Here is a 26600-nt window from a genome sequence, read left to right as displayed (position 1 = left end):
AAATAAATTTGATCCTACAAAAAAAAAACAAAATTAAAATTCACATTTCTTTTGGAAATGTTCTTCTTGTGCAAATATAATGATATAGAATCTCATGGGATATAGGAACTTTTGTTAATGGCATGCTATGATTTAATGTCAGGCAGTTTTTCATTGCCATTTTAAATCACTTTAATTAATTGTCATCACCCATATGCTTTTTCTTGAATGAGTAAAATTCAGTGGAATGACTCTGCCATGAAAAGAATCCTGTACTTATTTTTCTTTGAATGGAGATGGATAGAAACTTTGCAAATTAGTTTAATGTGTTGCAGTTACTTGAACTCTATCGTTAGGGTTATTTATCTGTTATTGCCTACTCTTTAAAAAGTTGATGCAGTATAAATGTTCTATGAATGATTTTTGAAATGCCAACTTCTGTACAAAAAAAGTCAACCCTCCCTTGAGAAGAGGAAAATAGGCTATTCTTCCTAGGTTTTAAATGCAGTGTTGAAAAAAATCAGTATTACTGTTAAGATACAATTTGTTCATTTTGTGAAGATTGCTCCTGCATAGTTCTGTGTTGAAACCACGTAATACTTCCCTTTTTTGGAGCCTGAATTGGAAATAGATATCTAATTCTTGAAGGGAAAGGAGCTCTCAAAATTTGTATAAATAGCATTCATAACTTTGAAACTTCTGTGGGCAGATGTTTCTTATTGCAGAAAAGTGCCTAGAAATATGAGATCTTTCCAGATTCTTCTGATATCTGAATGATTAGCCATTTGTTTTCTTGTCTTCCCATTTATCTCCTGTAAAACTAAATTGTGACCAAAATAATCCAGCTAATTTAAAAATTCTGATCTTAGTTTTACTAGCTGTTAGCTTCAATATGATGCTATAAGTCAGATGAGCTTTTTCTTTATCTGGTAGGAGTAATTTCTTTACTAGAAAACTTCTTAATCATTTATTTTATTTTTTTAAGAATGCAACTGGTAAATACGTGCACAATGTGCACTTTGGGATTTTTGCCATATTTCAAAGTTTTATCATGGAAAGTTTCTTAGAACCACTTTTTCAAACCCTTCCTAATGCCTTTTGACATTTGTTTATTTAAACTGGATAAGGATTTTGGTGCAGACCCGTGGGTCGTTAGTGGCACAGAAAAACAATAAGCTTTGTGTGCAGTAAATATATTTCATTATGGAAGCAATATACAACTTTACAAATACATCAGCACTGGTGTTCTGAGGCACTGAGTGCTGTGTACTGCTATTGCCACAGAACAGCTACTCATGGAGATTGCACTCCCTGGGTACCCATTGACCACGGGCCCCGCAGCAGAGGCTCAGCTGTGGTGGCACTGGGCCATCGCCTGCATCTCTTGGTGCTGGGGGCAAATGCACTTACACCAGCTGTGTGCAGTGAGAAGGAGAGCAGGCCAGCAGAAGGGCAGAAAGTCAGGGAATCTGTGTTTCTACTGGAAAATGTACATTTTCTATTCTTATCATATGCATCATATCCAAAGGACCACAGTATATATATTTATGTGGCTGCACACATTATTCCTCTACATTTTTAATAGTAAAAATGCTGCCATGAAATTAAACAGGGCAGATAATGACAAGTGAAAAATGAGTGAGAAGCTGAAAGACTCCATCCAGTTATGTAATGCTACAAGCTCTGGCTCTCTGCCCATTAATTGTTACATCATTCTAATTATTCTGATTATTTAGCATCTCCAGACATCCCTAATATAAGTCTAATTCTAAAGTGAGTCTTTCTTTCTATAACGTTATGGAGAATCTGACTAATTAAGATATTTTTCCATATGAAAGAGTATTTTCCTTTCTTGAAATTGATTCCTTCTTAGTAACAGTGCTTGCAGTTGTGTCACAGAGAAATCAAACCATCACCAATTCTTTGACACCCTGTGCAATTCACAGGAGTGGTAGTGCTTGGAAGGCACTAATGCTGGAGGAGAATTAGGAGTGATAGCCAACAGTAAAAGAAGTATAGCATTCAAATGTAGCAGCATGGAAAAAAGAAATTGGTGTTGGATTCCAAAAGCATCACATCAAAGGCTGGGAAGGAGGTCGACAAGGAGGACAACAGTCACTTTCCTCACAGGGAATTGGAAACTAGCATCAGGAAGGCATTGGTATCAGGGTATCAGAGAGTGCAGGTAATTGGGAAACCATGCCGAGCACATCAGGAAGCTTTCAGTCATTCCTAAACAAACAGTCCCTATTTAAATTCATGAAAGCAGCACTGCATCGTCTTCCTCAGCTGTACTTAGAGCCGAACTCAGTTATTATGTTCATGGACCACTTCTAACTGATGCAGCTTAAACAAGCAGGAAGATGAGATTTTCTGTCCTCTTCCATTTCCCTATTTTTTCCTACTACAAAGCTTTCACTTATTTCACTTGCTACAAACCTTTTCAGATGCAAACCTCAGTCCTTCACTGGTATAGTTATCAAACTCATTTCATTAAGGAGTATTTCAGCTCCCAAGTGGATCTTAATAATTCTTCATATCCATCCATCCATAACAGAAAAAAACAGCAACAATAAATAATAACAATAATAATAACAACTGCAATAACTAAAAAAACTGAGAGTCTAGTCATAGAATCATAGAATGGCTTAGATTGGAAGGGACCTTAAAGATCGTCGACTTCTTACTCTCTGGTCATGGACAAGGTTGCCCCCCATCAGCTCAGGCAGCCCAGGGCCCATCCAACCTGGCCTTGGGCACTTCCAGGGATGGGGCACCCACAGCTTCTCTTGGCAGCAGTGCCAGGGCCTCACCATTTCCTGAGTACAGAATTTCTTCCTAACGTCTAAGCTAAATCTCTCCTTTTTTAGTTTAAAGCCAAATGGTTTAGTTTAACCCCTTGTTTTAAAGTTTAAACCCTTGTCCTATCACTATCAGAAAATCTAAAAAAAAATCTAAACAAGCCCAGTTCCCTCAATCCTTCCTCTTAGGAGAGGTGCTCCAGCCCTCTGATCATCTTAGTGGCCCTCCTCTGGATGGCAGGAAAGGGGTAAATTTAAGCGAAATTAAAAATGTATCACATATGAGTCACAGATAGCTAGCAGCAAAGTCTGCAAAAGAATAACCTCTTAGAAGAACAAGGTACCATGTCTGAGTCATTCAACCAAGTCTCACATGTCTTAAAACATCTGTTCTACTTCATTCTATGTCGGTTTGTCCCTGTATGTTTCTTGTAGAGTCTTCTTTAAGGATGCTTAGTTTGCGCAGTGCTGTCTCCTTCATAGCTCTGTGGCAGTCTGTATTTATCCTTTGCATAAATATTACACTACGTATGAAACTTCACCAGCAGTATTACCTCTCCACTCTTTTAAATAGCACTCCTGAATCTTTCAATCCCCCGCAAATCATCCCAAATTTCTTCAGCTGTTTTAAACATTATGTTCACTGTAAAATAGCAATCCCTTCTCAGATAAGCATATTTTCTATATTTTAAAGCTTATCATTATCTCCTGCAATTACCTCAGCCACGAGGAAGCAGATTTGAAGTCAGTGGATGTTTCACCACTTTGAAGACAGGTGCTGACTTAGGCGCACTGTTAAAAAAGCTGTATAATTAGCTTCATTCCAGAAGCTGCTGCAGTTCTGAAGTGTTCCTCTGAGTCACAGTTTCACCTTGCATTCTTCCTTATTTCTGTATCATGCTAATTGAGTGCTGCAATAACTCAGATACTTTAAGATGGTAAATGTGGCTTACCACTTTTCTTTGGTTACTGCGTGGGGAGGGAAGGAGAGAAGGACAAGGTCAGCAACCCTGTTAACTTCATTATTCAAGAGAAATCACTCCAGAGGACCTGAACATAGATCATAGAATCACAGAATTGAGTTGAAAGAGACCTTTAAAGGTCATCCAGTCCCTGCAATGAACAGGGAAAGTGTAGTATGATCCTTACTCAAAATATTTGTAGGGAGTGACTGCCTTTATTGCCTAAGGGTGATCTGAAAGTTGTGGGGTTTACACTGAGGCTTCCTATCTACCTTTGACAGGAGACTGTCTGTTTAGTTTGATAATTCTGTTATGAGTCAGTAACTGTCAGAACTGGATATTATCAAGTTGTTTGTAGCTGAGATAAAATTAATAACAGAAAAGAAAAAAGAAAAAAGAAAAAAAAAAAAGAAGCACTCTGTGGTCTTCTAATTAATCCCATAGGAAAGCAAAACCTCATTTAAGTTGGAAGTTTAGCTGTTGGCTGCTAAGAAAAGTTGGTTTCACTTCACTGAGCTGAATTAAGATTCTGCATTAATGGAATTAAAGGATGTTGCCTTTTTAGACTTTTACATCCATCAAAGCAAAGGTTTAGAAACTGTAAACAACTGCACTGTTACCTCTAGTTCTAGACATGCTGACAGGGCATCATGAAACCTTTAAAAGTGGGTTTTCTAGTATTCTGTGTGTCAAGACAACATGTCTTTATATGAGTAAAAGATATCAGGAAACATTCCAGATTGTAGCAGCTTCCTTTCTTCCACTCTCAATGAAAAAGCAGGCTTTGGGATTCCCTCTGATTTGGGTACCATGCAGTCTGATCCCTTGGTGTTGGTCTGTCCTTTTTAGTTGCCAAATTGCATTATAGAAGTTTAAAGAACAATGAATGTATCCCCAATGCGATTCTTTCACCCCAGGTGGGTGTTTCACTGGAATGTTGTGTATTGGTGAAAGTGTCACATTGTTTGTGAACTCAAAGCTGTTGTTCCAGGGGTCCCTAGAAGGAAAAGAAGCATGTATGAGGATGCCTCCATTTTCAACTTGCACCCACACAGCAGAAATGTAATTAAGACTTCCTTGGGCTAGAATAGAATCATAACTAAGGAGACTGGCTACTTCTCTCCTTATTTATATTGCTATTCTCATAGTAAACATTTCAAAATTATGTTGACACTAAGTTGCTCTGGTTTTAGTATTTTAGAAAGATATGAAATGGCAGACTGTGCCTAAAAAACAAATCTGCAACAACAACAAAAAAAAAGAAACAGAAAAAATAGGACTTTAAATACATTGAAAACATAGAGATTCATTCCTGTTCTCCCTATTCTGCACCTTATTGTTGTTTAGAATCTCATTCTTTGTTTCCTCACTCATAGGAATTTTCTTACAAGAGCATTACATACTCATTGTCTCAAGGAACTATAATTAAATGGAATTAAATTCAAAGTGGTATTTTTCAGGAATGAGTCTGTGAGATTCATTTCTTCAGGGAAATCCCATCTTCTGTGCATGGAGAACTGAGTGATATATTGAGATATTATTAGTTACGTTACTGAAACTACTGAGAAATTCATTCTGTATCATTTCGGAAAATAAAATAGATCATTTTATAAGCCTAAATGTCAAACTCTGACAGTGTAGATCTGTGAGTGGAAAAATATGCTATCTACTTCATGCCTCAATTGTCTTTTATGTGTCTGTGTCTAGGAATTCATCATAGAAATGTTGGTGGCAGTAACTCATTAGAAGTTCTGTTTTGTGCTATAAAATGTGTGGTACATGATCTTTGGCACATGTAAAAGTGTACTGAGCACATAATGGAAACCTTTCTGCTCATTCTACCAGTATGGCAGAAGCCATTAGAAGCTTCATCTTTTAGGTCATTCAGTAAAGAATTATATTAAAGTATTATTTTTGTCTATGCTACATATCTATTTGTGTCAAATATTGGGAATGTGTGTTTTTAATCTGTAGGTCTCCCTGTATTCATGACCATATCTTGCGTAAATTTGTGCTGAGCATCACATTTTATAAATGACACATGAAAATAAGTTTTCAGATCACCAATTAAGATATATTTTCATTAAAAGAGAATGGAATTTGATTTGATTTTGTCACGAATACCTAGGATTGGAAAGCAATTGCTAATGAATGGAATATTGCCAATAGCTGAGCCTCCTGCTTGGAAGGGGTGAGGTATGAGGTTCATTTTCATTGCATAGCTACATAGTCATTCCATCAGAATACTGAATTGCAACTACAGCTCTGATTCTTACTTGTTTTGGAATTACATTACTGAAAAGAGAATTTGATAAACTAGAAAATAATACTACTGTCCATCCAGTTATTTTCTTTTCACTCCATGCTTGATATGTGGAGAGGATTTTATATTCTCAGGAATTTGCTTTTCCATCTAAATATTTTTTTTTTGCCAGCCTGCAATCCTGTTGTTGATTTGCTGCCCCTTGCCCCAGTCGTAACAGTTGTGTGCAAAGGTAACCCCCAAGCAGGCATGGTGGCACAGCCCAAATTCTGGAGGGGCTTAGGAGAGTGATGAGTGAGTTCTGGGTACCTTGCCATGCACCTGAGCTCTTACACATCTGATATTCTGAAAGGGATGAATTGGCAAAGCAGGACTTTGGAAGAGGTTTACACTGGGCACAACAAAAGGAGGAACTTCTGGAAAAGTTGTTTGCAACTATTTTCCTTAGAAAGTTTTTAATTAGGATTTTTAGCAACCTATTTAAATAGTGATCGTGAGTTTTACACAAAAATAATTCACAATTCTAGAATGGAGAATTATGTGAATGCAGAAATCCAAGAATAACACAATGAAAGCACAGACAATACTGACTTTAGTTCTGGGTGTGCCTACATTTAGAAAAGTAATTCCTTCCTTATCGAATAAGATTGTACTGTGTCAAACAGCAGATCATTTGGAAAGACTGGGAGTGGGAGTTTCTGTTAATTTTGAACAGTGTGTTGACAAAAATCTTATTTTTTATTGATCCATTACATAAAATGATAGGAAACAGTGATCTGACAGATAGGTTGTAACCTACAGGTTTTGCATTAAGTAGCCTGGGCTAAGTATTAATCCTCAAAGGCAGTTGTATTCATCTGTCAAATTCAGTAGTGATGTTCAAGTGTGGACTGAGAATCTACACAGCTATTTGTTTGGCCCCTTTCTTCAATTTGATTCTTTGAGTGTAGCAGCAATAATTCACCATTCCTCGAACTACTTTGATGAATACAATCCATTATTTTATTTGCAACATCCAAGCACAGTTATATAGCACAGTTTTACTATTCCATATTTTTTTCTGATTGTGGATTATTAATTATGTAAGTGAACAATTATTTGCTTTTAATACTTTGCAGCTGAAAATTCTGCCTTTAATGCTCTCATAATTTGTTGATTTTGAAGCTGGCCAGAGTTTCAAAAGTATATCCACTGGTAGCAAAGTCTTTTTTAGGAGGAGAATTAAAGTTTTCACAATTCAAGCCAGTTCAGCAGTGGTTAGATGTAAATATTTCGGCTCTGCTTGTAACAGCACAGCTCTACTAAGGAAAAGTACTTTATCAACACTTAGCATCCCTTTCCTATGGCAGTATTGCTCTGTAGAATAGAAGAACGTTACATAAGAGTGAGAGGGTTAGTTCAGATAAATGCTGTGTTATATTCGAATACTTTTGAAATATGCACTCACATTCCTGCTGGAAGCCTTAAGTTGCTGCATTGCTGTGCCTTGTTTGGTATGGCACTTTCATGTCTGTCAAAATATGTAGCACACGTTGCAAGTATAGGAGCTGCTTTTTTTAATTATCCATTGTAGGATTGGCATTGACTGTGTAGGTCAGTCTTGGCTTTGCCATCTTTCCTTTAGACACATGCAGTGTGACTTAGAGGGCTACCACCTGTGAGCAGGTGGATGCCTGGTGGCACAGTTAAGGGAGGCTGCCCAGGGAAGTGGCAGAATTGCTGTCCTTGGAGGTTTCAAGAAATGTATAGATGTGGCACTGAGTGAAATGGTCTATTGGGCATGATGGTGATGGGTCAGTGCTTGGATGAGATGATTTTAGTGGCCTTTTCGAACATTAATGATTCTATGACTGCCTGCATCATCATCCCTCCAATCAGTGGGATTCTTTTTCCTTTATCAGCTATAGCTCTTGGTTCAAATCAGTGAGTATCATTTCTGAAACTCAGATGCACAGGGAAAGACGGAGACGTTATGGCTCTGCTGTGCTACTTCTGTCTCACATGTATGGGAGTAAGTTGAGGCGGAGGCTGTTCACTTCCTTGGTCATTCATATGGGGAGCCATTACAGAGGAACATAAGGACATACATTCCTTTTCAGCTCTGTAGTGGAAGAGGGCAGAAGATAAGTCATCCTAATTTTAAAACTTATATGAACGTGTAAAGAAAACATTTTAATGCACTTCCTAAGCATATGCAAGATGCTAACTCAATGTGAGATTTTAACTAATATTTCTAGCATATTATTCTACAGTGTTTTCTGACTCAACAATTCTGTTCAAACTGTGGTGTCAGACTCCCAATACTCCCATGTATGCTGTGCTTTGTAGTAGATGCAAGTAGATAAGTAGATAAGCAGATAAAACTCTGTAGTTCTTACAAGGAAAATATACTTTTCCACAAACCTTCTGAAATACTCAGAAGAAGCTGAGAACAACAGTTTACTGACACAAAACATGAGCACAATGGCCTCAAATGGAAGAATAAGTGGGTAGCAGATCTTTCGTTTGTCCTGCTGCATGATACCACTTGTCACAATTCTCTAAGAAAAAAATCCAATCTTTGCTGCAAGACAGACAATAGTGGCTGTGGTACAGGATAAGAAGCATGTAAAATAGTTTCATTATTCGTTGATTCTGAATGTCTTAGCTCTTACTGAGAATAAGATCTGCTTCCTTCAAGCACCTTCAGTAGTACACAAAGCTTTTGAGCAAAACAAAACCTTAGCAGTCAGTGAATAAATTATATAAAACTAGGAAAGTTTTTCTAATCTGTAATTTTAATTATTAATATTTAGCTTCTCTATGTTATGTAGTTATTTAAACTAATTATAAAATACATCAAACACTTCTGGGTTTTTTTGTGGGTTTTTTCTTTTTTTATGAAGGCGCTTTTGTTTTTCATAAAACACTCTGTCTTGGCTAAGAAATACAATTTGTTGCAGCTATCTGATTTATTTTTATTCATTTATATTTTCATAAATATTGATGTTATTTACAATAGTGCAATACTAAAGTTAACATTTTCTGTTAAGCTTAGGCTCATTAGGCTTATAGAAGCTGTCCTTGAGGTTCCAAACACAGCATAGGAGAGCAGCTATTAGACATCAGGACTGTCAATCAAAATAATTTCTTATTCCCAAATCCTGCATTTTTCATAGAAAATACCTTTTCTTATTCATTATATTGTGTCTTAGATCGATAAAATTTCACATGGAAAAATTTAAGCTACTTAAAATCTGATGGAAATAGTGGATGTTGATTGAAATTGTTTAAATTCTAAGTTAAATTACAGTGCAATTACAAGTAGTGCATGTTCTCTTTCACCAAGTATTCTGGTTGAAGAATTAGATTGATAGCTTTATGCTTTACTGTTTTACTTTCTTCTCTCAAATTAACGTGTGTTTTATGGTTAATATATTCTGCAGAACAATTACCATCTGAGATATTTTAAGTCCCTGAATTGCATGCATATATTTATCTTTTAAAAAAAAAATGAATTAAAAATACAAGAGGGAATTAATCTCTTCCTTGAAATTTCTTGATGAGGAGTGAAACCTGATATTAAAGGAGATCAGCCAAGTCTCAAAATGCCATAGATATGTGTGAAACAATCTGATTGTTTGTTTGTTTGATTTCTGTTTTGGTGTTAGCTAAACTGCTAGAGACAATAAGAACAAAAGAAACATGTATTTCATTAACAAAAGCTTTTCTTTATTCTCCCTTGGCCATACAGTCATTCCCAGCACAGCACCGCAACGCGTCCCCCCACAGTGAGCTTGCAGCGGACCATTTCTGTGGAAGGGTAAGATGATTCTCTGTTGAAGCTGCCCATAGAGCACTCAGATATCACTATGCCAGACGCCGAGCTCCCCACATACACACAGGATTTCACTGCTCGTGTTGCTGCATGTCGCAATGTTTGAATCAGTGAGATGCAGAAATGAATGCTTTCAAATTAACACTGGTCCTTTTTAGACATTTATATTGAAAAGTTTAGTTTTCATTGAGATATCTGTCAAGAATATGTGTCTCATATCTCAATTTCTGTTTCACCTCACTTGACTAGTGTCAATATTCACATGTATTAGGTGTAAAATGGTTACCATTAATCATGGGAATTTCCCATGAAGTCTTCCTGTTTTTTCACTATTTGCATGAATTCATTTTGGAAAAGCAGTGACCTGGGCTAAGGTTGAAGAAATACTGATACAAAACAGTAATACCATGCTGGTGTATGTCTGCGTATATTAGCATGTTAGTTGTAGAAGCATAGCTCTGTATATTTATCTGACTCCATTTTAACAGAAATAATTGGGTAAAATATGAATAATTCATAACTACAGTTAATATTTTTGCATATTTATGATATTCGAAAAGCTGGTATTTAACACTGTATTATTTAGATTTTGGTTGCTCTTACTGGTGTAATTTCCAGAAAATATTACATTTATTTCTCTGTTCCCATAGAATTGTGGAACTGTCTGAAGTATTTTGTAGTCAGGGGCAATAACTTGTCATGGGCTACTCCTAGATCCTATTTCAAAGCATTTCTCCATCACAGTAGAAGTGGAAACACAAAGTTTCCACAAAGGAAAGTTGTCATCTTGCTTGTATTTTGTTTTGTGTTACGATCCCACTGTGCTGCACTGAGAAAAGAAAACAGTAGATAAAGGAAGTGATCCTCTCCCCATTGAAGCCAACAAAACTCATAATATATATGTATTTAAAATGTATTATGACTGCTGTATTAATTTTCCACTGAAAACAAGACTAATTAATAAAGTTGTTATAGGAGAGGCCCTTTTGGGTAAAAGGCTTTTTTCTGGAAGGCAATTTTATAAATGAAGTCCTGATCATCCAGACTTCTTGCTCAAAGCAGGGCTAATTTCTAATTTAGATCCCATTTCTTGCAGCCTTGTGTAAAGAAGCTGGAATTGTCACCAAATGCCCAGAGAGGTGCTGGATGCCTCATCTTAGAGACACTCAAGGTCACACAGAATCACAGAATCATAGAATGGCCAGGGTTGGAAGGGACCTCAAGGATCATCAATCTCCAACCCCCTGCCACATGCAGGGCCACCAACCTCCCCATTTAATACTAGACCAGGCTGCCCAGTGCCCCATCCAATCCGGCCTTGAACACCTCCAGGGACGGGGCATCCACTACCTCTCTGGGCAGCTGTTCCAGCACCTCACCACTCTCTCTGTAAAGAATTTCCCCCTGACATCCAACCTAAATCTTCCCTCCCTCAACTTAAAACCATTTCCCCTTGTTCTGCTGTTATCTACCCTTTCAAAGAGTTAATTCCCCTCCTGTTTGTAGGCTCCCTTTCGGTACTGAAAGGCTGCAATGAGGCCACCCCACAGCCTTCTTTTCTCCAGGCTGAACAAGCCCAGCTCCCTCAGCCTATCCTCATAGGGGAGGTGCTCCAGTCCCCTGATCATCTTTGTGGCCCTCCTCTGGACCCTCTCCAACAGCTCCTCGTCCTTCTTGTACTGGAGGCTCCAGAGCTGGACACAGTACTCCAGATGGGGCCTCACAAGAGCAGAGTAGAGGGGGACAATCACCTTCCTGTCCCTGCTGGCCACCCCTCTTTTGATGGAGCCCATGATACCATTTGCCTTCCGAGCCGCAAGGACACACTGCTGGCTCATGTTAAGTTTTGCATCTATCAAGACTCCCAGGTCCTTCTCCACAGGGCTGCTCTCACGGACCACCCCTCCCAGTCTGTGTAGATGCCTGGGATTCCTCTGGTCCAAATGCAAAACTCTGCACTTTGCCACGTTGAACCTCATCAGGTTCACCCGGGCCCACCTTTCCAGCCTGTTGAGGTCCCTCTGAATGGCATCCCTTCCTTCCACCGTGTCAACCGCACCGCTCAGCTTGATGTCGTCAGCAAACTTGCTGAGGGTGCACTCAATTCCGTCATCGATGTCATTGATAAAGATGTTAAAGAGCACCAGTCCCAAGTCAGACCCCTGCGGGACGCTGCTCGTTGCCAGCCTCCACCTGGTCATAGAGCCATTGATGACCACTCTATGTCTGTGGCCTTTCAACCAGTTTCTTATCCATCGAGTGGTTCACCCATCAAATCCACATCCCTCCAATGTGGAGATAAGGATGCGGTGGGGGACCATGTCAAAGACCTTGCTCAAGTCCAGGTAAATGACATCGGTATCCTTTCCCTTGTCCACCAATGCCGTCACTCCATCATCGAAGGCCACCAGATTGGTCAAGCATGACCTTCCCTTGGTGAAGCCATGCTGGCTGTCTCAGATCACATGCCCATTCCTCATGTCATCAAGCATGTCATCCAGGATGATCTGTTCCATGATCTTCCCAGGCACAGAGGCGAGACTTACCGGCCTGTATTTAAAGATCCAGCTGGATGAGGCTCTGAGAACCTGATTAGTTTTCAGATGTCCATGTTGATTGCAAAGAAGTTGAACTAGATGACCTTTAAAAGTCTCTTCCAATTCAAACGACTCTATGATTCTGTGAATTCACAAGCCCTGAGTAACCCGTCTCAGTGCTTAAACATCCTCACATTAGATTTTCTTTTTATCTTTCACTCTCTAAATATTCCCCTGCTCTTTCCTCAAACCAGTTCATGAGGAATTGATGTTAGGGGGAAAAAAAAAGAAAAAAGAAAAAAGAAAAGAAAAAAAAAAAGAATAAGAATTGACTGAATTGAGATTTAAGGAAAGAAATTCTATTATGATGTCTCTGACCTGGTCTACTGGTCTCCGTAATAAGGAGGTACCCTGCAGACTCAAATTCCCATTGAAATTTGATAATCAGTTTGTCTGCATGAATTTTTAGATACATTGCAAAATCTGCACTGGCCATGCAGACAGCTTGCATTTATTGTGTATGAATCATTAGAGCAGTGGGAATCTGCAAATGATATTACAGGTCTCCTGCTATTCAGGAGGTAGAAGAGTATCTGGTTTGTAATTATTACTAATCAACTTAGGCTGAGTCATATTTCATTTCATGTAGGAAAGTGGGACTGTTAGCCAGTTACACCACTGAGCAAATAGAAGCAATCAGCTCAGCTCTAAATATTTCATTATAATAAAGCTCAATTTAGCCTAATGTTTTTGTGAAGCCCTTACTGCCAAATATGTTTATAGCTAATTCAATTTGATGTCAAAACAAAGTTATTTTTCTCTTTTAGGAACCCATGTTCCATCTGTAGAGTCCTGTATTTAGGTGACTTATTATATTGCTTTTGAGTTGCATTTCATAAATGGCTACTTTACCTGCAAGGCATCCCTATCACACACTGAGATTTCAGGCCAGCATGCTGGCTCTGTCTGACCAACTGTGTAGTCACTGCAGTAATACAATTAGTGCATTCTCTGAAGGAGAAATGAAATATTGGAGGGACAAAGAAACACAGGTGGAATCGCATTCAGTGGCATTTATTCCTTTCCACCTTGTTGAATATATGGTAATTGAGATGGCTAGCACAGATGTTTTAAAAACTTCAATTGGTTTTTAATTTAGGTATTGAGTTCCTATCTAAGTAAAAGCATTTTTAAGTCCTGCTTTTGTAGACTTCATGTTTTGCAAAATAACAAATCACAAAGTGAAAAAAAAAAGTCAGGATTTCTTTAAAGCTTAATTTTTCTCTATTTTCAAGCAATATATTCTTCACAATTTAATAGCTGTACATGAGGTCAATAGATCTATGATGTATACAAAAGCATGAACTTCACAGGTGTTGGATGTCATTGTCAGTGCAAACTCATTAGTAACTTTCCTAATCTGTATGGGTTACAGACAAGAAGACTCTAATGTTTGGATGTGAAAATATTGTTAATCTGAGAGTTTTTTTAAATTATTTTAATGAATGATTTTAACTATGAATATTCAATTTAGGAAAAATGTTGGATGAAAACTAAAGGCTGTTACCTGGAAATCCTACTGAGCTATCTCACAAGGCTACATCAGTAGCTTATGAAAACTATTCTTTCTCCAGCTGACATTCAGACTAAATTGTATTTTACACGATAACAGTCATCTCTTCTGCTGAGATGCTTAGAAAGTGGGATTTCAATTTCTTTCATCAAGAGTGTTCTGAATATCTCATCTATAAATATTAGTATGCAAATAAACAGCAGTTGAACGATGACTGAGGATAAGAATTTTTATTCTGAACAGGGCAGATATTACAGGCAGCTTTGTGTTTCAAAAGTATCTCATATAAAGTGATTCTGGATGCTTGCTTCCAATGGACTCTGTATTGATATTTCATATACGGCTTAGAGGCATAGCCGTTTTTAGGTATTCTCTTAACCTTTGAATGCCTCCTGTTTCCCAACAGGGTGGTGGGGTTGCCTATCACCATTTCCATCTCACCTAGCTTCATTTACAAACTCAAATGGTGAAGCAGTCATGGTTTATAGTCTTTAAAAGCAGAATGGAAAGCAGTCTTTTTAGTTTATGCCTGTGCTGCGGGATAGTGGGTGGAACGGAGATGCAGATTTCCTGATTTATTTTGATTATTAGCAAGTAAATGATATACCTTCTAGATCAGGGAAGAGAGAGAAATGATCATGTGAAACAAATTATAAATATATAGGTGTATTGGAATAACCGTCTTCCTTTCAAAGCTACAGAGCATATTACTTGTCCAACATTGTTGCTCTTGAATTCAGTGTAATTCCTCAGATCTAGGAGACATGCTTCTGTGCCTTTGAGGTAAATGTTTTGGGGTAAAAATACAGACCAGTTTCACTTTTCAAGTAAGAAATTATTCCTTCATGCCAACTCTGTCTTGCTGGCTGTAAGCATAAAACATTGCCTGGTGCACAGGCTTTAATTTCTCTACAAAGGACAAAATGAAAGACTATTAAAATCCAGGGGGGTTCCCACAAAGCAAATAAAATTGCCCATATATAAGCCAGTGCACTCATGCATGCATCAGTCAGGTTGAAGCCTGGCTCCCAGTAGGTTCCTTTGCATTAAATATACTTCAAAGTTTGTGACAAGTTAGAGAGGAGTTTTGGAAAATAAATGCATAAAAAATGTATTCATTATTAAACTTAGGATAAAGTATTGCATCTATAGCTAATGCCAATATTCAATCAACAAGAAATGCCAAAGAAACCACAGTCAAGCAGATAAAATAGTTTTTCAAGAAGAATAGGTAAAAATAGTAAGCAAAATTACATTTTGCTATGAGATATCCTAGTGAACATCTCATATCATGCTGAAGTTTTAGTTGTTTGTACATCAGCACTTTGCAAAATGAGAGGAAACAATTAATTGCACATTGTAATGAATACAAAGACCGAATGTGAACAAAACACTGTCTGAGCTTAAGAAGGCAAAGTTACCCTTCTGGACCCTGATGCTCACTGTGACAGTGATGGATAACAGGAATTTTTTGAAATATGAGAAGAAAACTTGAAGTATTGTACTGTAAAAGAAATGGCTTGATTAACCAACTGACTCTGAGAAGGCACAGCTCCGTGCTCATACAGTGAAGCCAGACACCATGATGCACAGAAGAGGGGTACTTTGATCCTGAGATGTCATATTTTCCCCAGTGACCCAATGACAAATGCATGAGTTTAACCAATTGAAGTGATTTCCCTCTACAGCTTATTTCCTGCTATTTGTCACTGGTAAATAGTGTGAACGCTTTATGTTGCATTATCATAGAATCATAGAATAATTTAGGTTAGAGAAAACCTAGAGATTTTCTAGTCCAACCATCAGCTTGATCTACTAAGACCCATGACTAGTCCGTGTCCCTTAATGCCATGCCAGCATGTCTCAAATACCTCCAGGAATGGCAACTCCATTGCTGCCCAGGCAACCTCTTCCTGCCTGATCATCCATTTTGAGATAAAGTTCCTCCTGACATCCAATCTAAACCTCCTCTGGCCCAATTTGAGACTGTTTCCTCGTGTCCTGTTTCTTCTTGTCACTGTCTGCATAGTGGCTTGCACAGAGGGTGGCCTTAACTGGGGACAGAGTGTTGCCCTAATGATAGCAGCAAGATGAATGAATCTCCTGCTGGGCTTTCTGTGATGTGTGCTACCAGCCCAGCACACGCATGAATGGATGCATGATGTCAGTATCCTTCTAGAAGTAAAACAAACAAACAAACAAATAAATAAATAAATAGGAAAAAGGAGGAAAAAAAACAACTGCAGAAAATCTTAAAGCCATATTACTCTGCTGATTTGGGATACATCAGTGATTAGAGATAATTGAAAAAATCTGTAAGGTCTGATATTTGAAAGTACCCAATGCGCTTGGTTTGTTCTAGATGTTCCAAAATCCACCAAATTTTTTTAACACCCTAATGTTATAGATGGTTCAAAATAAAGAGAAAAGCAGAGATATGAGTGTGAGATGAATACTAAAACCAGCTGTATTCCTTAATGTAGCCAGCAGCACAAAATAAGCAAATTGAAAATGGATTTTCTTGCAGTAAGTTATTATAAGAATTACTTGTTTTCAGAAGGCTCTTCCCTTTCATTTATCAGTGCAATTTTTAATCTCCTAAATTAAATCTATAATTGCTATGGATTCACAATCCATAAGAGAATGATAGGGATACTTAATTTCTTTTTCATCCTTTTCTTACTCTAAAAGATTAAAACTGATCAAAACAAATATTCAGTGCAAATGTAAGAGATGCAAAACACTTAGCTGTTTTCACACAGTAAATAAGTAAAGTAGATATGAACCCCCAAAAAATGTTAAGGAGGAAAAGTGCTTCAATGTTTTCTATTCTATAATTGCATTTTCACAACAGGAGGAATTTCATTAAGTGTTGAAGTTTTACTCCCTCTGATTTGTTGCTCCTTATTGGTTTTAAGTATTAATTTAATAATGCTTTGGTCTTACATCAAGCCTGCAATCTATAATGTGTTATAGAGAATGAGATCTGATGTATTCCCTGAAGCAAGTAACCAAGTCCATCCAAATTGATTCCCTCATTGATTTCCGAGCTTGTAAATTGGTGTGGATTGCAGTACTTTGTTTCCTTCTTTGCTTCTAGTTATGATTTCTGGCTCTGCTACAGTGAATTTTCTTTCTTTCTTTCTCTACATTTTGCTTTTTAAATTCCTTTCCCATTCTCCTTACAGATGCATTCTTTTTCTTTGTGCTTTCTTCCTTCTGCTGCCTTCTGTCAGTCCAGGAATGTTATCATTCTCACACTTCATTCTAATTTATGCTTGATTTACCCTGCTGATCTTCTCTGTTAGTGTTTGGTACAAAACTGCAGGTGGGCACAAAACATGCACACACAGAATTAAAATGCTATAGTACACTTTGTTAGTACCTAGAAACTTACCTTCAGCATTATTTATCCCAGGAGAAATTGTACATGCAGTAAGTAGTTTAAGCTGGAGGCAAAAGCACACATTTCAGAAACACTGAAAATGTTAGATTTTGTCTTTTTTTGTAGCAATAGAGTGCCATCTATTGTCTGACAACAGAACAATGTGCCTTCTAAGTATGAAACTGTGCAATTACTTTTGCCTCAGTTGCTTTTGTCTCTAGGGAGCAAAAAAATTTTACCAAGCAAGAAAATCTCCTTCACATTTGAGTAACTTTTTTTTCATTTTTTATTCTCTCATGAATAATTATGTTCATAGAATCGTAAAGCTGTAGAATCATTGAATCGTGACTATCTCATCTTTAAATCTTTGATTCCATTACTTCATTTAAAGCATTTATCTGTATTTGCTCTGGAATTTTGTGTATTAGAATTATGTGCATCAAGAATTTCAACAGAGGTGAAGGATTTTTCTAGTTCTGGTTCCCAGGCATTCAAGAAGAATTGGGGCAGCTCTTCATAGATTTCCTTAATAATTAGATTAAGAGTTGACTGTAAACATCTATGCCAGGAGAATAAATATATAACATCCTTAGCTTCATCATAAATCCAATTCCAGGGATGGGGCATCCGCAGTTTCTCTGGGCAGCCTGTGCCAGCACCTCACTACCTTCTCAGTGAAAAATATCCCCCGACATCTAATCTAAATCTCCCCTCTTTTACTTTAAAATTATTCTTCTTTGTCCTATCATTTACTACCCATTTCAAGAGTTGATCTTCCTCCATTTATAAGCTCCCTTCAAGTACTGGAATGCTGCAATGAGGTCTCCCTGTAGCTTTTTCTTCTGCCTGAACAAGCCCAGCTCCCTCAGCCTCTATATATAGGAGAGGTGCTCCAGCGCGCTGATCATCTTTGTGGCCCTCCTCTGGCCTGCTTTAAAAAGTTTAATGTCTTTCTTGATCTGGGGGCCCCAGGCCTGGACACAGTACTCCAGCTGGGGTCTCACAAGGGCAGAGTAGAGGGAGATGATCACCTCCCTTGCCCTGCTTGCCACCCCTCTTTTGACACAGCCCAAGATACTGTTGATGTTTTGGGCTGTAAGTGAACAATACTGGCTCATGTTAAGTTTTTCACCTATCGGGACCCCCAAGTCCTCCTCCACAGTGCTGAGCTCCCAGTCTTTTGGCTTGCCCCAGCCCAATGTCAAGACCTTCCACTTGGCCTTGTTGAACCTCACTAGGTTCATATGGGCCCACCTTTCAGCTTGTTCAGGTCCCTTTGGATGGCATCTCCTCCTTCTATCATATCTACTGCACTACTCAGCTTGGTGTCATCTGAAAACTTGCTGGTTACACTTAATCCCAGTGCCTGTCTGTTAAAGTAACCAGTCCCAAGATGGACCCGTTGAGGACACTACTTGTCACCAGCATCCACCTGTACATAGATTCATTGGCCACAGCTCTCCAGCTTTGATGTTCCAACCAATTCCTTATCCACCATATACTCCACCCTTCAAACCCATATCTCTATAGAGATATGCATGTGATGGGGGACCATGTCAAAGGTCTTGCAGAAGTCTGAGTAGATTATATCAGTTGCCCTTTCTTGGTTCACCAATGCCAACACTCCTTCACAGGAGGTCACCAGATTGATCAGGCATGATCTGCATTTGGTGAAGCCATGCTGGCTCTCTCAGATCACCTCATACGCCTTAATATGTCCGAACAGAGCTGATACTCACTGGCCTGTAGTTCCCCAGGACTTCTCCCTTTCTTAAAAATGGGAGTGGTGTTTCCCTTTTTCCAATCACTAGAAAACACTGAAGACTTCATTTGACAGCCACAGCTTTTGAAACATGATTGAGAGATGCTTGGTAAACACATTAACCAGCTTCATTAAGACCCTGGGATGCATATACATATATATATATGACTTATATATATGACATACATATATATGACTTTTATATATATAAGAATTTATATAAAATCTTAGTTATTTGTTATGCTATATTTACTATATAGTAAATACTATACTATATACTGTATTTGGCATATGGTGAATTGGTACATACCATCTACTTTGAAGCATAGTCATGGCAAAAGTTTATTCCTATGATCATTGTTTTTATGACTACATCTGTGCATTCTTGAATCCACTTTTCAGATTCCACAAGATACTCTAATATGAAAGACATATGAAGGCATCTTGTGGCTGATAGTCTCTGTACAGCCAAATATGAGTTATGACCAAAACAACCTCTTTTGGCTAAGGACCAGGATCCAAAACCTTCATGTTCTAATCACAGATTCTGACATTTCCCCACATTACTGTCTGAGCTTCTTCTGAGAATAATGATCCAAGAGCACAAAGTGAATTTTGCTGTCAAAAGGCCAAAATTACAAAACAGCACTGACAGCATTTTAGGCATAAATCTGCTGACTTGATTAGAGGCAGGGATTAATAACTGGGCCAACTTTTTGTTGAGTTGCACAGCTTAGCATTCAGTAGATACCCAGTTGTATTGACCTAGTTTTGCCATAGCACTGGCCTTCAACTTTATGATGCAAGCTGCCACAGAAATAGCTGCCACACATAGAAATACTCAGTGTCATTCTGAACAGAGCTCTAATTTCTTACCAGCGGAGCATGCAGATATATTTGTTTGGCTTTACTGCCTCTTTGTCCTCAATACACAGGTGAATAATACTGGCAGTAGCTCAGCTCTCTCAAAGTATTTTCAGTCTGTAGGACTCAACATGACAAGTGTCACCATTTCATTTTGTGGATGAAGAAACTGAATCTGATAGAACAAATGACTTGCCAAGATAACTTGGAAATCGTGGACTAAGTGGGAAGGACTCTACACTTCCAGCTAACTGTCCTACTTCCATTCCAGCCCCCAGGCCACCCTTTTTAATTAAAAATCTATTCATACTTCTTAGATTTGGATTACATTCTAATCTGTGCATAGTTAAGGAGGTAATAAAAGTGTTGCTACAAGGCACATCAACAGCAATGATCCAGAAAAGAAAAAATCCCCCATTTTTTTTTCTAGTTGGTAGATAATATTTGAAGAATATGCAAAGTCAAGACACTGTCATTTTCTTACACCTGTATCTCTTTATACTTTTTTTCTCACTGTATAATGTTAAGAAGACACAAAATGAAGGCCCACTTGAATTTGGAAGAACACTTGCAATCTCCTTTTAAAAATATTATCAAAAATTTGCTTTCGTTTTTTCTTTCAAAAATATTAAGCCTAGAGATCAGGAAGTTGAGATATTATTCAAAGATCACAATCAAAATGGAGATACTGTTTGAGCATTAGCATTAGACAAAACTGAAGAAACCCCTATTGTTTTTGGAATTATCTTGTAAAGATAAAGTTGCCGTATGTATATAAAAGCTGTACAACTTAACAACATCAGGCACTCCTCAGTGCATCACTACTCTCTCTCTTTCCCTTTTCCTTTTATTTTTAAACAAAACAGAAATGAAAAAGCAATTGGTATTCTATCAAAACATTATATAGTACACAGGAAGTATTGGATAATTTACAGAAATCATTCCAGAGCATGGCTCTTCTGGTGTTGTATGTGTGAGTGTTCGTACTTGTCACTGCTGCTACATTTTATTTGTAATAAGTAAAAATTAGAATATTCTTTTTCTCGTGAGGAATCACAGATGTAAATGCATACGAGTGTTTGCAGGACTGAGCTAAGATTCACACCTATAATTTCTATACTTTTTTTCTGAGGAGTAAATTGTTAGAGGGATTAAAAATTGGGTAAGTATGAATAAACATTTTGTCTATACACATATATATATACACACTTGTGTGCTTGGGTGTCCAAGAGAGACAAATCTGAGTCACAGAATCATAGAATGATTGAATCCTTAGAGTTGGAAGGGATCATTAAAGGCCATCTAGTCCAACTCCCCTGCAATGAACAGGGACGTGTACAGCTAGATCAGGTTGCCCAGGGCCTGATCCAGCCTCACTTTGAAAGTCTCCAGGGAAAGAGCACGCACCACATCTCTGGGCAATCTGTTCCAGTGCCTCACCAACCTCACTGTAAAATACTTTTTCTTCTTATCCAACGTAAATCTACCCTCTTTAAGCTTACAGCCATTTGTCCTTGTTTTGTCACCACAAAACCTGCTAAAGAGTCTATTCCCTTCTTTTCTGTAGCTCCCCTTTAAGTATCAAAAGGCTCCTATCAAGTCACCTGGAAGCCTTCTCTTCTCCAGGCTGAACAGACTCGGCTTTGTCCGTCTGCCTTCATAGGAGAGATGTCCCAACCCCTGGATCATTTTTGTGGCTCTCTTTTAGATGAGTCCAGCCGGTCTGTATCTCTCCTGCACTGAGGACTCCACATGTGGATGCAGTACTCCAGATGAGGTGTCACAGCACAGAGCAGAGGGACAGGATCACACCCTGGCCCTGCTAGCCACGCTGCTTTTGATGCAGCCCAGGGTACAATTGGCTTTCTGAACTGTGAGGGCACAGTGCTGGCTCATGTTCAGCTCCCCATCCACCAGTACCCTCAGATCTTTCTCTGCAGGGCTACACTCAGTCCTTTCATCTCCCAGCTTGTATTGGTAGTAAGGGCTGCCTCGACTCGGGTGCAAGATCTTGCATTTGGATTTGTTGAATCTCATGAGATTCACCTGGGCCCACTGCTAAAGCCTGTTTTGGCCCCATTGGATGGCATCCTGTATGTCTGGGGTGTTAACTGTACTCCACAGTTTGGTGTCATAAGCAAACATGCTGAGGGTGCACTCGACCCCACTGTCATTGTCATTGATGAAGATATTAAAGGTCTCAGCACTGACCCCTGGGGCACAGCACTCATCACTGCTCTCCATTCAGGCATTGACCACCATGCTCTAGTCTTGATCCTGCAGCCAATTCTTTGTCCATTGAACAGTCCACCCATCAAATCCATATCTTTCCAATTTGGAGCGAAGGATGTTGTAGGGTACCAGTGTTGCATCTCACCTGGTGGGGCCATGTATTACTTGACTCAGGAAGTTATCCTCAGTGCATTCCAGGAGTCTCTTTGATTGCCTACAGCTCACCATGCTACTTTTCCAGCAAATGTCTGGGTGATTGAAGTCCCCCAGAAAGACAAGAACTTGTGATCATAGTGCCCCTGTAGCTGGAGGTAGAAGGTCTCGTCAACAGGTTTCACTTGATTAGGATAGCCTGCAGTAGGCACCAACTACAAGGCTCCCTTTGCTGCCTCAATCTCTAGTTGTCACCCATAGGCTTTTGGCTTACTCATGACTATTCTTTAGGGACAGCTCTTCACATTCTATTCCTTTCCTGATGTAGATAGCAACATCCCCTCCCCTCCTTCCTCACCTGTCCCTTCTGAATAGCTTGTCACTGTCACTAGCCATACTCCAGGTTTCAGGGACAGCAACTATACTGTGGTTTTCTAGTAGCACAGTAGCTTCCAGCTCCTCCTATTTGTTTCCCAAGCTGCATGCATTTGTGCAGAGGCACTTCAGCAGAGCAGCTGTTTTTGTCACCTCCTTGAAAGTTAACTCCTTAACTCATTTTAAGTATTTCCCTTGATTTTCCCCATTGCCTTTTCCTATTGCCCCCACAGTCACTGTCTCATCATCATAGGATTTTGTATGTGCTGCAGTGTTGCCAGCACCTCTCAAGGCAGCAGGTCCTTCAGGGCTTCTGCTAGCACCCTTTCTCTCTAATCTTGTGATGCCATCTTACACCTTATCAAGGGAAGCCTCACTATCCCCCCTCCTCCTTCACATCTGGTTTAAAGCCCTCCCAATGAGCTGTTTTCCCCTAGGACTCTTCTCCCCCTTTGAGAAAGGCAAAACCCATGTGGTGCCTACAAACTAGATGCTATGTAGGCCATTTGGTTGTCAGAAAAAACTAAAGTTGTGGAGACGGCACCAGCCACAAAGTCAGGTATTTAAAGATAAAATCCTTTTATTTGTTTCCATGTCCTTACCCAGTACAGGAGGCAGAGAAGAAAAGATCTGTGCATGCAATTCCTTTAGCCATCATCCAGAGGCTCTGAAGTCCTTTTGATAGCCCTTGACCCACAAGTAGCTGTTTATCTTTCCCTATATGGAAAAGCAGTAAGGGGTTGTGGTCTGACAGCCATACAAGGCAAGGTATTTTTCTGGTGATAACCTGAGCCCCAGCTACAGGGCCTGATCCTCCCCGTCATGCTGCATGGAGAGTGGGAGCTGGGATACATGGGGCACTTTTTCACTACACTACATTGAATGCTTGGGAAAGTTCTCTCCTTCCTCTGGAACTGAAATTTGCTGAAAACAAAATGCATATTATTATATTAACATCTTTTTGATCATAGTATCAGTTTACAAATGTAAAGTGTTGAATCAGATCTTGCTATTATTTACAGATTTCCATTATAATCATCAGTTTTTTAAACCAGTAACAGAAAAGCAGATGTCCTTCTGTCTGGTTCACTGATAAAACTTCTGTGTAATTTTATGATTACAAGTTCCTGATAATATCACACCAGAGTTTTTTTGTGAGATTCATTTCTATTGCTAGTTTCATTTGCTCCAAATCTGCCAAGTTTAAAACAACTTTGCTACTTTGCTTAGATGTTTGATTTTTTTCTTTATTCATTTAGAACTTCAAAGAAAAATAGGTACCCTGTAAAGTTTGATTGATATGTAGCATTGCTAGAAATTAGACTATAAAATATCTTCAGTGTTTTGGCTTCATTTTTAATGAATCCCTCATTTAACTTAATGAGGATGACTTCAGTCGGATGGAATTAATAAAGAAGTTTGTATTCAAACATGAGAGGAATAAAAAGATTGCTGCTTAGTTATCATTCTCCAATTAACAGATTTATCAAATTTAATAAAGGGTCTCTTTAGGCATTAGCAGGCCATTGTTTCTTTAGCAAAATGTAGTATGTCTTTGAATATCTTTGAATGGATAAACATTACCATTTTGTTTCTCCACAGAGAGCCTCGAAAAATCATCCTCCACAAGGGGTCCACTGGACTTGGCTTTAACATTGTGGGAGGAGAAGATGGGGAAGGCATTTTCGTGTCTTTCATCTTAGCAGGCGGGCCTGCTGATCTCAGTGGAGAACTGCAGAGAGGAGATCAGATTTTGTCTGTAAGTATTTGTTTTGGGATTTATTGACTGATTGCCTAAACTTATTTTTTGTCTTTGCTGCAAGAAACAACAAAGAAATCCTCATGAAGCCTTTATGGTTTCCAATGTCTGATATCCAAGTTGAAAACAGTTCATCACTGAATATTCTGCTTATTTGCTCTATTATTTTTTTTTCCAACATTTGTTTTTCATGATGTTAGCTGTTCCCACATCATAACGAGACTTTTCTCTTCTCACTGTTATTTATAGTATGGCAACACCTTAGTGAAGACTTAAATGCAGCGCACACCTCAGCACCTCCTGGTTTAACCCATTTTCCAGTTCCATGTTGCCCAAAATGCACTACTGAGTCAGAAGATATTTCCGAATTTTAGCGTTTCTTTGATCAGTAGTTGCAGGAAAATCACCCAAATCAGGAGTGCCATCTAGTGTGCACTAAACTACTTAGCAACTACCAGTACTCGGAGATTAATTAGGTTATAATTACCTCTCTGCCTCTTATGAATCTGATGATTGCTCTGAAATTTATTTTCAGATTTTATAGGATAAAAGGCTTTGTAGCCTTAGGTTATATTTTGCATATTTAGTCCCAATAGCATAGTTTAATTTTTTTCTTCAAGTATTTTTTAATTTTGTGCAGTTCAAAAACAGAGCATTTATGTATCAGAGTTTGTCAAGTAATTGAACATGTGAGTGAAGCAACTGAACATAAAGGATTTTGAATGGCAATAGAATCCTTGAGAATACATTTAAGTACAGCACCCATTCACATTATATTGCCTTACACAAAGAGAAAAAGAAAAAAAAAAACAAAATCTATACTAAATTGATAAAATCAGATCTGTTTCATTTGAAGTACATGAATAGCCTTAGGGAGAAGAACTGAAACCCAGGAATTATTCATCCCAGAGGAGAGGTTGATCCACCAGGCTGCAGTGTCATGCTCATTCCCATTGTTGTACTTTCTGTCCCTGTGCATTTTACATCCTCAGTTGTACTTGGATCAGTGGCAGGGAAACAAGATGGCTGTAGGCTGGATGGGTTGTGACATAACTGTGTGTTAGTTTCCTGATCAGTTCATGAAGCAGTTGGAACTGACTTTCCTACATTCCTTGGGCATGTCTTATGTGAATAGTGAAATTTAACTTCTACCTGCAGTTCTAGCGTGAAAAAGTGTCTGGTGCCGCTTCTCAATATACAGAAAATCTGATCAGTTAACAACAAAGGGATACAGTAATCTAAAATCATGAGGATCAAAATTATATATTTTATCTAGACTTGTTCCTTGAAAATTTAAAAAGAGCAAGTAGAAGTTGTACAATGCCTTAGAGAGATCCTAAAGTAGAAGATTCATAACTGCAAGAAAACTAAGATGTTCTTATAAAGCTACCATTATGGAGAGCTAAGGAAGACAAATGCCTGTGCTGACAAGAACGTACACACGAAACCCAAGGAACAGAAAGGGAAATTTCTTCAGGACCATAATACAATTTATTTTTTCTTTAGCTAGGTGCAGCACAAGAAAGCTGAATAAAAAGTACTATGAGATCAGAGCCTTTCACAGTACATTCAGAAATCCAGCAGCTCATATAAAATTTAGAAAACCATTTTATTTTATTTTTCTGCAGGCATGTATTTAGCACTGTGGGATACTGCCTAAGTTGAATTTTTAATTCCAATTTTGGTCTGTTTTGCAGCAATGTTTTCCCTAAGTTCTAATTAAACCTACCAGTGTTGCCACAGCATTTACTTGTCATGCAAGAGTAGTTTATTTGTTCATTGAGCGGAGAGGGATGGAAATTATTACTAAATTAGAGTGCATGCATATCCCCAGGCAATCACCAAGTCAGGCACTGCTGACTTATTTAGTCACAAATAACTATTATGAATCCATTTTTTCCATGCTCAAACAAAACAAATTTCATGCACAGGCCAATCTAAGAGTGATTAATCTTAGACCACTGTCTGGTGAATGGTGCCAGATCCCTTAATTTTATAGTGGATGCACAGAATAGGTCTGATTCTCTCTGTTTAGTCTTGCTTGTCTTATCCTTCAGAAACACTTATTTCCCTGCTGAAGTAGTTTACCCATTTGTTTCTCAAAACATGACAGATCTGATTTACCACAGACCAATAAT

At 38.4% G+C, this 26600-nt stretch overlaps 1 protein-coding gene across 22 annotated transcripts in view; it reads left to right on the top strand.

Moving 5' to 3' along the window:
- Window positions 1–26600, top strand: part of DLG2 (discs large MAGUK scaffold protein 2) — a 1005161-nt gene that overhangs the window by 758208 nt on the left and 220353 nt on the right. For 20 of the 22 annotated variants that reach the window (XM_085216429.1, XM_085216427.1, XM_085216435.1 and 17 more), the window contains 2 exons: window positions 9739–9807; window positions 24306–24462. In XM_085216429.1, the coding sequence (XP_085072555.1) occupies window positions 9739–9807; window positions 24306–24462 (226 nt within the window). The remainder of the gene's footprint in view (window positions 1–9738; window positions 9808–24305; window positions 24463–26600) is intronic. The other 2 variants (XM_085216438.1, XM_085216437.1) reach the window with 1 other exon arrangement.

Source organism: Meleagris gallopavo, chromosome 1 (assembly GCF_905368555.1).
Source record: "Meleagris gallopavo chromosome 1, MGAL_WU_HG_1.1, whole genome shotgun sequence".
NCBI classification, from domain to species: Eukaryota; Metazoa; Chordata; class Aves; order Galliformes; family Phasianidae; genus Meleagris; species Meleagris gallopavo.
This window is presented reverse-complemented; position numbering and strand designations above follow the sequence as displayed.